Below are 14,586 nucleotides of genomic sequence, written 5' to 3' on the forward strand. Positions count from 1 at the left end.
GTTATAAATAACAGCCATTGCCACACTTCATGGCATATTCATGAAAATCAAATCTGATATAAAAATCATATTACTTTGTGTCAGAGTGATCTACATTTACATAAAGCATGTTATGCATTTGAAATGTGATGTCTTAATGTGATACACACTTTTGGCTGAGAAGTTTGATGGAAAAAAGTAAGATGAGATCTTCATTTGACTTTTTGGTAGTGCTTTTTGCCTTTTACTAGGTTGAAGCAAACCTGGCCCCTTTCCTGACTGTGACTTTGCACTCTGCCGCATTAAAGGTCCTGAAATTGCAGTGTGCTTTTATGGTAGGGCCTTTAATTTTGGTTTTGAATTATTTTAATTGCGCATCTAAAGTATAAGGCAGATCATCAGTGTGACTTAACAATAGGAAGTGAATGCTGTTTTTAATGTTCTAAAACGGTACTGTAAGTTGATTTCATGAATAGTAAGCCTACATTGAATGTCAAATCCCAGGTCCTCCCAGAGATACATGACGTGTGTAAGCATTTATTTTTGAGGGAGAGGAATTGTTTAGAGCTTAGACACCTCCTTCTGGGGACATCAACCCTAACCCTGTCTGTATCTGACTGTTGAGATTAACATCAAGTTTGGTTGACATATAGAGCATTCAAGTAAACAAGTCTTTTAGAAACTTATAAATCAATCCTGAGGACTTTATGAGAACAAATATAAGTGAAAGTAACAGTGGAGGTATACTTATTTGTCTCTTGTGTACTTAAAAAAAAAATGGAAAATGATATAAATATATAAAATCTCTTTGGGGACTTCTCTGGTAGCCCAGTGGTTAAGACTCCATGCTTTCACTGCATGGGGCATGGGTTCAAGTCCTGGTCAAGAACTAAGAGCCCACACTGCTAGCATGGCCAAAAAAAATAATCCCTTTGTTTCCCATCTTTCTGGCTTTTTTCCCCCAACAGAAAAGTAGAAGAGAGTTGTAAAAAAAAAAATTATGACAAATTATCTTTTTCTGGAAAGTATTAAAAAATAATAGATAATTATATAGATAATATAATTATCTATATAATAGATATTTGTAATATATATGTATTATATCTAATATATGTATTATATCTAATATATATAGATATTTGTAAATATATGTAATAATAGATGATTAATACATACATTTTAACAAGTAAAAACTTTTTTTTTTTAAATTGAGAGTAGAAGAAAGCATCAAACTCTATAGTTTTACTTCTTTATCTCTGAAGAGAACAGGAGCCACCAGGACTTAGAGTGTCCAAGTGAGGGCAGTGTGGAGCCAGTCAAACTTTTAGATTTCCTCTTGGCTCTTTTAGCCTTTTCCAAAATTAAGATGTAACAATTCTGGAAAGTTAGGATTCTTCTCAGAGTCAGAAAACCTGGTGGAGAAGATATTTCCATATTAACAAGTATCATAATTTCCTCCCAGCATTTTGAATTCACGTTATTTACTACTTTATTTCAAACTTTTTCTCAAAGGTGTAGCTTCTTTTAGGTGGAGGCAAAAGGGGATACTTCTGTCTTCAAATATGACAGTAGTTGCTTTTGTTTCCCCATTTGAAGGATATTACATCATAAAAGGAAACTTGTGAAAAAATTGTATATTGACTCACTTATTGCAGAATTTGTTTTGTAAATCAAAAAGTTAACCTACTGTATTGTAACAGTATTGCTACCTCTTTTTTGGGTGGATAAAGTGAAATTATTAATACTATTCCTATTGGAGATTTTTCTCCAGATGCTTGTCTTTAGCAATAGATTTCAGTATTTAAATGAAATTCACTCCATTAAAACTAGGAAAGCCTGTTTGCTATCTTTGAACCCACTCAAATGATGAAGATAAACAAGAGGAAGGACAGCCACTGGACCCACATCTTGATCCCATAGTTACTGCACTGTGGACTCTTCAAAGCCCTGGGTTATGTTCTTTTTTCTCTAATATTAGTTTTTCACAATAAACTTCTGATACCTCAGATATAAGTATTTTAATATGATTCCCTTAAGTCCTTTAACTTGTCCTCAAAAGACTGGTCCTCCAGAAGATGATTAGATTTTGTTTCAGTCAGTCATTTACTTAATATCGGGCTGGTTTTTTCTTTTTAAAAAATGTCCCTTTTCCTGCTGATTATGAAGGTAATAAGTAGCTTATTGAAATTTAGCATAGTGCATGTAATTTTTTTTTCATATTTGAAAGATAACTCTAAAATTTTAATTCATTTAATGCATATAAATTAGTATCAGTAGGGTTTATTTTTCTTTAACGTATTAACCTGTTTAATCTTTGTTCATCATTTAGGTGTTAAAGTAATTTTGCTTCTCTTTGTGTATCTTTGCTAGTAATGTTGAACATTTTTCCTTATAAGCTATTTTAATGTCTTCTATAAATTGCTTGGGACTTCCCTGATGGCTCAGAGGTTAAAGCGTCTGCTTGCAATGCAGGAGACCTGGGTTCGATCCCTGGGTCGGGAAGATCCCCTGGAGAAGGAAATGGCAACCCTTTCCAGTATTCTTGCCAGGAGAATCCCATGGGTGGAGGAGCCTGGTGGGCTACAGTCCACGGGGTCGCAAAGAGTTGGACATGACTGAGCGACTTAACCAACTTTAAATTGCTTACTCATGTTCCTTGTTGAATTTTCTATTCAGTTTTAAACCTCTTTTCTTACTGACTTATTGGTGTATTTTAAATGTTTTAAAAACTCTTGTTATATATATGTTACAAATATGCTCAGTATATCATTCTTACTTACTTATATGATTTTTAGCAAATAAGTTTATGATTTTTGTACAATGGAAAACTTCTCCTGTGTAGTTTCTAGGTTTTGTGTAAAGCCTAGAAAAAGATTATCTTTACTCTAAGATTTTAAAACTTTTCTGAGTCTTTTTTTTTTTTTTCCCTTGTGTTTTTATCTTATATGTTTAAATCTGTGGGCTGTATTTTTGCCAGGCGGTCTTAAGGTTTTATGAAGCCTTACATTAATTATGTTGAACTTGCACAATGCAAACTGGAGAAATGACATCAATCTGAAAGCCTTTTGCAACATCACATTTATGAAGTCTAATTGAGATTATATTTCTCAGTGATGCAGTTTGGCCAAAAAAAAAACCAAAACAAAACCAACTACCTGTTTCTCCCCCCTTTGGGAGTCAGGAGAGAGAGAACAGTGAAATTTACTTTCTGTTTAAATTCAGAGGCATTTTATGTGAAAATGGCTCTTACCTTTTGTGTCTCTTTCACACAAACCATAGAAAGCTTTTGTGCTGTTGTGAGCATCCAAAATGGCAGCCAGTACTTGAGTTCCATATGCAGGATTGCCTGTGAGATCTTTTTTTCTCTTGCTGCTCTTTGGAAGCAACTTTTTGGCCTGTACATGGTGAAAATATGCTGCAGGGTTTATCTGCTATAACAGTTAAAATGCCATACAAAAGCTCAGACAATTTCAAAAAGAGAGTTTACTTGACCATTCTAGTCTGTAAGCTTTGGAATCAGCTTTGCTAGGTGTTCCTTTCCCCCCCCCCACAGCACAAAGGCCAGGCACTCCTAGGTTAGGCTTATTTATTGTTGGAATCTGGGGGCTGAAATAAGGTTGACATTGTAGGTGGAAAAAAATATAAACTTCGCCTTCACTTAAGATGAGACTATTTGGAAAAAAAGAAGCAACAGAGTGAAAGGTTCTCTCCCCTCTCCAGTGAACAGAATTTAAGACTCCTTAATTCCCCAAAGAGATACAGTGCTCACCATTTACCTCCAGAAGTATTTGTCACAATACTTTTTAAAAAGTGAATTTGTGCCAAATTACCATAAAGCATAGTGACAGTAACAGTTTTAGATGCTTGCTTAGACTGAAAATCATGAGGATTTTTAAGTTTTTCTGTTTCAACCCCTTCACTGTGGTGCTCAGTAATTTTAGTGGCCCCACCACACTTTTGAGAATAGGAATAAAAAAGTTCATAATTGTGCTACATTTAACAGAGGCAAGCTTAAGGGTGGAGCTGGACTTGAAATTAGACCTGTAGTTACATTCCTATTTCTGATCCTTTAATTCCTGATCTGAGTAAACATGCTTATATGTCCTTTTCTGTAGATAAAATAGAGTATTAAGTGATTAAAGATGAGAGATTATTATGTTTGTTTTGTATGACTTCTGACTAATAGAGAGCAGTTAAAATTTTTGAGCTATTGTGAAGACATTAAAAGTAAACTTAGAACTTCTTATCAGAGCTTTGAACTTAATACTAATTAGTAAAGTAACTCATGGATAAAAGTAATTGAAGCTGCCATTAGGCAAGTCACGCTCAGAAGTATAGAAGTTATGCTGAGAAATAAGTGCTGTGCATTCAGGGGGAGGAGAGATGAGTGTGTCAGAAACATGAAGGAAAACTTCGTGGAGGAGGACTAAGCCTTACAGATAGAAGAAAGGAAGAAGGAAGGCGTTCAGGAAGTATGACTTGAGCAGGTGAAGACATGGAGGATTGCTACAGTTCCTTCTCTACTTGTAGCAAGTAGATGACTTTGATCAGATGAGATAGTTCTGGAGGAGAGATCTCATCAACTGCAGTAATGGCTAGAGCCAGACAGTGGAACATTTGGATGTCACCCTAAAGAGTTTGACTATAGTACAGAATTCTTATTCTCAAGGTCATGGAGTTTCTGCAAGGGAAGTTAAAAAAAAATCTTAGCACTTGGGATACGTATTATATGTAACCTGCAGTCAATTTCATCATTGCCTATATTTAAGTGTTTTAGGGTGGTTGTGTGTCTTTAGGGAAGGACCAGGGAAACAGTTGGAAAATGGTACTGTAGAAAGTGATGAGAAGTACCATGGTCATTTAAACAGAGTTGTTTTGGTGCTGGAATGTAGATCATTAGAACAGACCTGTAACTGATTCATAAATGTATAGGGCTGCATGTGGCAAAGAATGGCATTTTAAATCATAGAATTATGGACTATTTAATAGTTGAGATTATTTCTAAACTCACACTAAAAGGGAAAAAATCCAAATTCATAGTTTAAATAGCTAAATGTAGAAGCTAAAATCTGATAAAATATTAGAAAATACAGGAGAATAATTTACAATTTGGGGAGCAAGAAAGACTTTCTAAAGCAAGGAATAAAATATAGGTTATATACAAAGACCCTATTCTCCATCCTGAACATTTTACTACCTAAAATTTAAAAACATATCTGTGATAGAAGCTGCTACTTACTTATTTATTTTTGGCTGTGCTGGGCCTTGGTTTTTGCATGGACTTTCTCTAGTTGCTGCAAGCAGGGGCTACACTATAGTTGGGGTGTGTGGGCTTCTCATTGTAGTGGCTTCTCTTGTTGCTGAGCATGGGCTCTAGGGCTCGTGGGCTTCAGTAGTTGTGGCTCCCAGGCTCTAGATGCAGTGGTGCATGGGCTGATCTTGGCATGTGGGATCTTCTGAACCAGGGATCAAATCTGTGTCCCCTGCATTCGCAGGCAGATTCTTTACCACTGTGCCACCAAGGAAGCCCTGAAGATACGTTTTTTAATTGAAGCATTCTAAGAAAAACAGTTAGTAGCAAATGAACTCATTAATGACCCAGTTTTATTTTTTTGCTCATGACATGATCAGAAATTAAAGATGGCTGTTACCTTTTGGTGAGGTTGTGGAGAAATAGGTACCTTTGTATGTTGGTGAAAGGGTTTCTCTAACAACCTTATTTAAAGTTCTGATCCCTCCCTACCTCTTTAGTCTCTGCATTGTTTTCCCCCATTTACTTTATTTTTCTCCACAGTACTTTCCACCAGCTGACTTACTGTATCTATCTTGTTTATTTCTGTAGGGTTGTTATTGGACAAAAAGGATGTTTAAAAGGTTTTTATTAGTTGGGATCTTGGGTCCTCTTTCCTTTTTCCAACAAGGTCTGGTTTAAAGCACGCGTTTTCATATCCTTTTGAGGAGGTGAAAGTTCCAGAACCTTTGAAAAGCAGGATAAAATAGGTTCCTGAAAGCTGTCTAGATTATCTGTCTCATCTTTGCTCACATTTACAGTGCAGCAGCACTTTTGGGACCTTTGCTCACAGCCCATTGGTTGGCTTACATTGGAATTGTAGACGTGTGGGAGAATAATGCCCCCATTCTTCTCCATAGTATCTAATTCTAGAAGATAGAGTAATGGAAATGGTACCTTTTTCATAGTAAAATGTAGCTACTCAGGAATGATGAGGGGCACCATCATATCAGGTAATATTCACCCCAGTTGTACTTTATTAGGTGAAATTAATATTGTTGCTGTCATTAGTTTTGACAGCTGCCACCTCAGGTTATTTTAAAATTATGTCTTTAGTCTATATCTCTCCTCTGGATTCAGTCCCAGCTGCCTACTTGATGTTTCAACTTGGATGTGAAAATAGCTGTCTCAAATTTAGTATGTTCCCAACCAATTTAACAATTTTTTTTCATCACTTGCTGCTTTTAAAGTCTTCCTGTCTTAATGACCATCTTGTCCTCGTATTTACTTAGGACAGGAGTCATCCTCATACCTTATAGTCAGTACATCAGGAAGCCCAGTTGGCTAATCCTTCAAAATACATGTATAAGTCCACTTCTCACTGTCTTTGCTACCAGTCTGGTCCAAACCATCATCATCCCACCCGGATTACTATTGTTGCTTTGCAGATGGTCTTCCTGCTTCTGCCTTTGCTCCCTCCCAGTGCTGTCCTCATAGGGCAACCAGGGTGATCTTCCTATTCCTTTCCTCAAAATTCTCCTGTGGCTTTTAATTTCACTCAGGTTAAAGTGATAAGTCTTAGGGTTTGTAAGGTCATGCATCATTCATCTCCCACTCCTTATCCGTCTGTCCTCATCTCTTCCCACTTTCCTGCTTGGCCACTCCTCTCCAATCGCACAGGCCTCCTTGCTGTTTCTCAGAGATATGGGCTTGGTTCCAACCTTGTACCTACTGTTCATTTTGTCTGAAACACTCTTCCCCCAGTTAACTGCCCAGCGATTCACTCGCTCATTGAAATCTTTGTGCAAATATATCTTCTCAAGGAAGCTTTCCCTGATTATCCTTTCTGAAATTAAGCCTCTCCAACCGAGCATTTCTGTTTTCTTTTCCCATGCTTTCTCTGTAGTAGGAAATACACCATCGAACACACTGCATATCATATCAGTTTATGTTGTTTATTGGATAACTCCAGTGTGAAAGATGAAATGCATGAGAAAATTGAGGTGAGTTTAATTCAGACTGTTGCTGTAGGGAGAAAGTTCATTAATGAGGAGTATATCATAAAACCAAGGAATTTTATGGAGGCAAGTGAAATAAGGGGCTCAGGATGGGTGGAAGTCTAGCCTGAGGTTTTTTGAGGGCAGGCTGGTCCTTTGCAATTTAGCTATTTGTCAGAACACAAAACAGGATGGGGACATTTCTCAACCTTCCTTGCTTTCCTGGAGCACAGGGCTCAGATAAAGTTTTACTGATAGAATTTAAGCTCCAGGTTGGCAAAACTCTTATTTGCTTTATACATTGATATATTTTCAGTATCTCACATGTGCTAAGAGCTGAATAAACATTGAATGAGCAGATGGATAAAGGAATGAATTTAAAATGGTACCAACTATAGGCCCATGCTGGAGAGCGTGATTATACTAGTGTAGTATAATCCTTCTACCTTAAGAAGCTTCATAAAGGAGATGTGAGAATTCGTGTAATAAATGTACATCCTAATATGACTAGAATGTGCTATATTCTCTATTGAAGCCACATATTTGTAATGCTTAGTGTCAAATTCTCTTCCATAGAGTTCTACAAATCTTTCACGCTGTGAAGAAATGTTCCATAGGATTTCTTATGAAGTGAAAGTCACTTTCAAGAATTCGTTCTGGAGGTTCTTATTATAAAAGAGTTCGGAGACTTGTCTTGAAGGCAGTGGAGAGCAGTTTTAAGTGATTAAGTGATCAGATTTATGTTGTAGGATAAACATAGTAGGGGCAGCCTTGGGAAGGAGTAACCAGAGAGGAATTTGACACTGTAAGCAGAGATCTGTTAAGAGAATTGTCACTGTAATTGAAGTGAGAAATTATGAAGTTGAATTAGTAAGTGCATGAAGACTTAGACTTGGGTCAAGGCAAAGTTTTAGTTTTTCAAATGTGCTGTGCTGAGAAGCTCAGTTGTGTCCAACTCTTTGCTACCCTATGGACTGTAGCCCGCCAGGCTCCTCTGTTCATGGGGATTCTCCAGGCAGGAATACTGGAGTGGATTGCCATGCCCTCCAGGGGATCTTCCCGACCCAGGAATCGAACTCAGGTCTCCCTCATTGCAGGTGGCTTCTTTACTGTCTGAACCACCCGGGAAGCCCATTTCAAATGTAGTTATCCTTAAATCTAGGATTTTTGACCTGATGTTTCGTGGGTTTTGCTTATAACCATATTTTTGGTTAATGCTCTTCTCTGAGATAGAAACAGGAAGAGCAGCAGGAAGATGATCTTAGTCTTATAGATGCTGAGAAATCGACAAATAATCATCCAAAAAGCACTGGGAAAATCCGTAGCTGGAAATTGGGATAAGAAACTACCCTGAGGAATAAAAGGAAGCCTGAGTCTGGAACTTCCCTGGTGGCTCAGATGGTAAAAGCATCTGCCTACAATGCGGGAGACCTGGGTTTGATCCCTGGATTGGGAAAATCCCCTGGAGAAGGAAATGGCAACCCACTCCAGTATTCTTGCCTGGAAAATCCCATGGACGGAGGAGCCTGGTAGGTTGCAGTCCATGGGGTTGCAAAAAGTCGGACACGACTGAGCGACTTCACTTTCACTTGAGTCTGGAAAAGGGCTTCAGGTTTATCATCTTCATAAAGTATACCCTTAGCTTTATAACTTTTAAGTTATTATTAGTAAGCCCGTCGAAGTGGAACAGGGGATGGGGTCAGGAAATGGTTCAGAGAGTGATGCCTTAGCTGAGATAGAAGAGTGGATACCAGAGTTTAGGTGGAAGTAAGGGGGTGAGGAACTGAGATCAGAATATGCAGAGTGCCTGAGTTAAGAGAAAGCTAAGTTTTTTAGGTTATTTGAAAAGGTTAAGGGGAAAAGGAAGGAATGAAGAGGGGATGAGATGCTGGAGACAAAACACTCAGTATTTAAGGTCTGTGAGCATTATCTTTAAGACTATGAAAATCTTAACATTTTTAAGGAATGACAAAATACCATTTTAAGCAGATAACTCTGTAGTGAGGAGGTTCAAATGCAATGAGTGTCAGTGAAAAAAGATGCACAATTTGAGAGTCGCGATTAAGTTTTACTTGGGACAAAATGAGAACTGCAACCTAAGAGACAGCACCTCAGATAGCTTTGAGAGACTGCTCCAAAGAGGTAGTCGGGGAAAGTTGATATGTAAGATTTTGGTGAAGGGGAGTTCAGTGCAATCAAGCCCGCCTTTTACTATCTAAAGACCTATCTAAAGACACCAGATTCCCTGGAGCACAGAGTGCCTCACTCCATCCTGAATGGCCTCAGAGGGTGTTTAATGTTAACAGCTGCAACAGCACAGGGTTCAGTCTCCACAAAGGCAGATGGCAAATTCTGTTGTTGTTCAGTCACTGGCGGACGCTCTTGGCAAGTGCCAATTTGTAATTGATAGAGGCTTTCAGAGTCAGTGTGTCTAGAATGGGGCTTAGAAATTTACTTTCTAAAATTTTACTTGTAGTGCACACAAATTTTTGAAAACATCTGAATTAAGAGGATTCTTTAATAGGGCTGTGATTTTTGCTTCTCCAGACTCTTGGAGTTATGGCCAACAGGGAATCTTTTTTTCCTCATTTGGGCTAGATGTCAAGCTTATTCTTTCTCCAGGGCAAGTAAGAAGAATTAAACAGAGATCTGATTAAAGTGGGCTCCTAGATTTGAGAAATTTAAATATGATAAAAAGTCCCAGTTTAACAGTGTATGTAGCTTTCTTTTGAAATCTTGTCTTTATCTCCAGAACAATTAGAATTATTGATTGGTAAACAAATAACTATCTGCGGACTATCTGTTTAAGTGGAAATTACCTAGATAAGGGTAAGAGATACAGACCATTAAATATCTCTGACCAGAAAGCCTGGCGTGCTGCAGTCCAGGGGGTTGCAGAGTCCAACATGACAAGAGTGACTGAACTGACTGACTGAGGTCTGTTGTCCCTGAAGTTTTCCCAGGTTGCCTGTGTGCAAGCCACGATCTGCACTGGGACGTCCCGGGGGGTGAGGTGGGACAGCGTGGGGTACGGGCTTCTGTGCTGTGCTTAGTTGTTCAGTCATGTCCGACTCTTTGCAAGTCCGTGGACTGTAGCCCGCCAGGCACCTCTGTCCATGGGGGTTCTCCAGGCAAGGATTTTGGAGTGGATTGCCATACCCTCCTCCAGGGGATCTTCCCAACCCAGGGATCGAACCCAGGTATCCGCGTTTACAAGGAGGTTCTTTACTGTCTGAGCCACCAGGGAAGCCCAAGAGTACTGGAGTAGGCAGCCTGTCCCTTCTCCAGGGCACCTTCCCGACCCAGGAATTGAACTGGGGTCTCTTGCATTGCAGGCGGATTCTTTACCAACTGAGCTTCCAGGGAAGCCCATGGGCTACTCAGTTCAGTTTCTTCGCTCAGTCATGTCTGACTCTTTGCAACCCCATGGACTGCAGCATGCCAGGCTTCCCTGTCCACCACCAACTCCCGGAGCCTACTCAAAGTCATGTCCATTGCATCAGTGATGACATCCAACCATCTCATCCTCTCTTGTCCCCTTCTCCTTCTACCTTCAATCTTTCCCAGCAGCAGGGCCTTTTCCAGTGAGTCAGTTCTTTGCATCAGGTGGCCAAAGTATTGGAATTTCAGCTTCAGCATCAGTCCTTCCAGTGAATATTCAGAGCTGATTTCCTTTAGGATTGACTGGTTGGATCTTCTTGCTGTCCAAGGGACTCTCAAGAGTCTTCTCTAACACCAACTGTTCAAAAGCACTCAGCTTTCTTTATAGTCTAGCTTTCACATCCATACAGGCCTACTGGAAAAACCATAGCTACTAGAGGAGGTTCAGAAGTGGGTATTTGCAGAGGGAAGAGGGGCTTTCACACGGTGAAGAATGAATGCCTTTTCAGGCTTCAGCATTTTCTTAATCTCGAAGCCCTCCCTACTTGTTCTGTGTAGAATGATTTTTCCAAATAGTTAAACCAAAATATCCTATATGTTCTCCCTTCTGTATTTGGTTATTCAGTTCTTTAAAAATCTTTCAACTTTGTCTTCTCAAATCTCTAACTCCTCCTCATCTTCTTTCTCCCTTTGTCAATACTGGTTAAATTTAGGTGCTCATCTCTTTCATGGAATATTGCATTGATTCTTTGTATCCCACAGGTCATTGTTTTTCTGCCTTTGTTTCCGTAGTGCTTTCCTCATTATCTCTTGGGAAATTTTTCCGTGTCATTTTGTTGTTGTTCTTAATGAGGAACTAGACCTTAATTTTTTTTGTGATATCTCTCAATTAAAAAATTTTTGCCATTCAGTTAAAAAACATGCCGTCTAGCATGACTGAAGCAACTTAGCAGCAGCAGCGTGTCTAAAAACCTTACCAACCGACATTTGTAAAGCCTGCTTTGACCGTTCTTTCTTCTGCCAAGTTAACTAATCAGTCTCTGTGCAGTCTCATATGTTAACCTGCAACTTTTAAGCTGTTACAAAACAATTCACATACAAATAGTAATATCAGAAAGTTTTTTTAAGACTTGTGAAAACTGGTTCAATGAGAAATTGGGCTTTATGTAGTCAATTGAATAAGGAATGCTGAAATAAAATTGCTAAAATATAAAATTGGTTAATAGCCTATAGGGATTTAGACTGAGCCTTTGGGGGATAGTATTTTCTACTAGACAGAAAACATGTATTTCACTGTAATAGTTTTTTTTGTTTATTTTACAGAGTTGTCTTTAAATTTAGAAACTGCCTGGGCCCTAATTAGTTGTAAATCAAACAATCGGTTTACCTCAGGTAAACTTACTGTAAAACATTCTGTCTAGTGTGATATTAAAAGTCACACAGTTATCTTTATGTCTTATTCTAGATTTTGAATAATTTGTCTGAAAACATACTTATTTTGTATTATTAGTGACCAACCACCTCTCCGTATCTTCTCTTTTTAAAATATTAATTTATGAGTTTTCAGAATCACTGATGAATGGTTCAAGTCTATATTTTTTTGCCCTGTTCTCATTTGTGCCTTAGTTCTATATTATCTACAGTAGAGTTCCGTTAAAACACTAACCATCAGCTGGGATATAATGGATTCCCAGGATATATGCAATAACAGAAACATTTATAAGGTATGTATAGAAACAGCACTTTAATGAGCTTAGTTTTGAAATTTAAGTAGGAGTTTAGATAGCAAGGGAAGAATAAACCAGGTAAAGTGACCAGTGTGTTCTGATTTAGGACTTGAGTCTGTCTAGTCCTGGCAAGACAAGGAGATCCTCCTGAACCAAAGTAGTTAGATGGTCATATTGTGGAATGAAGGGACAAACTGGATCTGAAAGAAAATGTAGGATTCGAACACGCAGAGAAACAAAGGTGAGGAAGAACAATCTATCTGTGAGGAAGTCAACTGTTGAGAGAATTATGAGTGGGGAACAGTCAGCTAGAGTAAAGTCTATGTTATTGCCAATTTCCACAACTTTGGGATCCACTTCTGGTCTTTTTCTTCTCATGTTTTAATCTAACTGAAGCATTACCAACATGGTTATTTTCTTTAAAACCATTTGATCATCTTCCTTCCCTGCTTGAAAATATTAACTGCTTCATGATTGATGACAAACACAATGGACTTCATTTTGCTTGGCCTTTTAACTCTTCCAGTTTCCCTATGTGGTTTCCTCAGCCATGATTTTCACAGTGTACAGTCCACTGAAAGCGTAGACTATTACTCTAGCTGACTGTCCCCTAGAATGATGAATTCATCATCCTCTCAACAGTTGACTTCCTTACAGTCCGATTTTTCTTCCTCAGCCTTGTTTCTCTGCCTGACCAAATCCTGCATTTTCTTTCAGATCCTACTTGCGTCTTCATTCCACAGTACAACCATCTGACTATTTTGGCTCAGGGGAATCTAAGTTTGGTTGTATTTGTTCATATTGATATGCGAACTTGTCCTGTCTGGTAAATCAATGGGTGGGTTGCCTCAGTTTCACCTGGGAGGCAGTAAACCAGTTACATACTGTGCTGCCTATAGAATTTTTTAGAATGTTTTCCACATATCAATATGTTTTTGTATTTGTAGACCCAAAAAATGTCTGAGAACTCCAGTGACAGTGATTCATCTTGTGGTTGGACTGTCATCAATCATGAGGTATGTATTTAATATTTTTTGTAAGACAGCGTGTAGTATTATAATGTTTTTTTTTTGTTTGTTTGTTTTTTGTTGTTGTTTTTGTTTTTTGTGTTACATCTGTGTTTATTAAAAACTGCTACAAACAAAGCCTGTACAAAAAACTTGAACATCCACTCCTGTGAAACAGTAAGCTCCAGGAACATTATTGCTTAGGACTTCAAATTCCTCTGCCTTGGCCTCATAGTCTTCCTCTGTCATAGATCAGTCTTCCTTCCCCACTACTTTGAAATAGTAGTCTTGAGAGACATTATCGCCTAGGACCCCCTCTTCCTCTGCCTCGGCCTTGGCCACGTCCTCTTCCTCGGCCTCGGCCTCTTCCTGCAACAGCTTCCCTTTTCTTAGACTTCACCTTCGGTTCCACATCCACGAGTAGGGTGTCCAGAGGTAAGCTGTCCGGCAGAATGAAATACCGGATGTTATTTCCTCGGATACTCAGTGTCTCCAGCTGTACCGACTCTCTGTTCTTCAGGGTCATTTTCACTGCTTTAAGATGCGTATTCATATTGACATCTACACCTGTGATTGTTCCATGGACCTGTGTTCCATTCTTTAATTCAATGGTTACAGTTTCGTGACTCAATTTCATAAAAAATCTCACGAGCTTCATCCTAGCGGCCGTATTATAATATTAATAATGATGTAAACTGGGTTCTTTGAAGGCTGTTAGTTTTTTACATTTATACATAAGATTCCACTGATCTAGGACTTGGACATTTTCCCTCCTGCATTACACTCACTGCTGAAAACTCTTCATGAGGCAGCATCTTAATGTACATTGGTTTCCTCAACTTTAAGACAGTAGGCAGATACTTACTGAGGGCTTATTGGTCAGGCCTTGTGCTTTACTTATGTTCTCATATAATTTTAAGCAACCCTCTGTGGCATACATTTTCATTCTCATTTCATAGTTGAGAAGACCAAAGCTTAGTAATTTGGCCAAGATTATGTAGCTAGAAAACATCAGCGAGTGCATTTAAACAGGCTAGAAAGGAGCATGAAGAACACGTGTTCCTTCTGTGTTGTGTTACGTTACTTTGTTATCATTGCAGAACTTCACAGGAAAAAAGACTATGACTATAACTCTGTCACAAAATGAATTTTATTACAGAAATATAATGTTATATGACAGTACATAGTAAATATTAATTCTCTCACAATGGTAATGTATGTTAATTACAGAAAAAAATCATAAAATAGTGATAAACAGAAGCAAA

General features: G+C 38.4%; 1 protein-coding gene and 1 pseudogene across 3 annotated transcripts in view; one reads left to right on the forward strand and one right to left on the reverse strand.

Annotated features, from left to right (window-relative positions):
* Nucleotides 1-14,586, forward strand: part of CCPG1 (cell cycle progression 1) — a 39,479-nt gene that overhangs the window by 3,388 nt on the left and 21,505 nt on the right. For all 3 annotated transcript variants that reach the window (XM_065940552.1, XM_065940553.1, XM_065940554.1), the window contains exon 2: nt 13,262-13,330. In XM_065940552.1, the coding sequence (XP_065796624.1) occupies nt 13,271-13,330 (60 nt within the window). In that variant the 5' untranslated portion in view covers nt 13,262-13,270. The remainder of the gene's footprint in view (nt 1-13,261; nt 13,331-14,586) is intronic.
* LOC136172097 (small nuclear ribonucleoprotein Sm D1 pseudogene) lies at nt 13,412-13,982 on the reverse strand (annotated as a pseudogene).

Source organism: Muntiacus reevesi, chromosome 7, assembly GCF_963930625.1.
Source record: "Muntiacus reevesi chromosome 7, mMunRee1.1, whole genome shotgun sequence".
In the NCBI taxonomy this organism is placed as follows: Eukaryota; Metazoa; Chordata; class Mammalia; order Artiodactyla; family Cervidae; genus Muntiacus; species Muntiacus reevesi.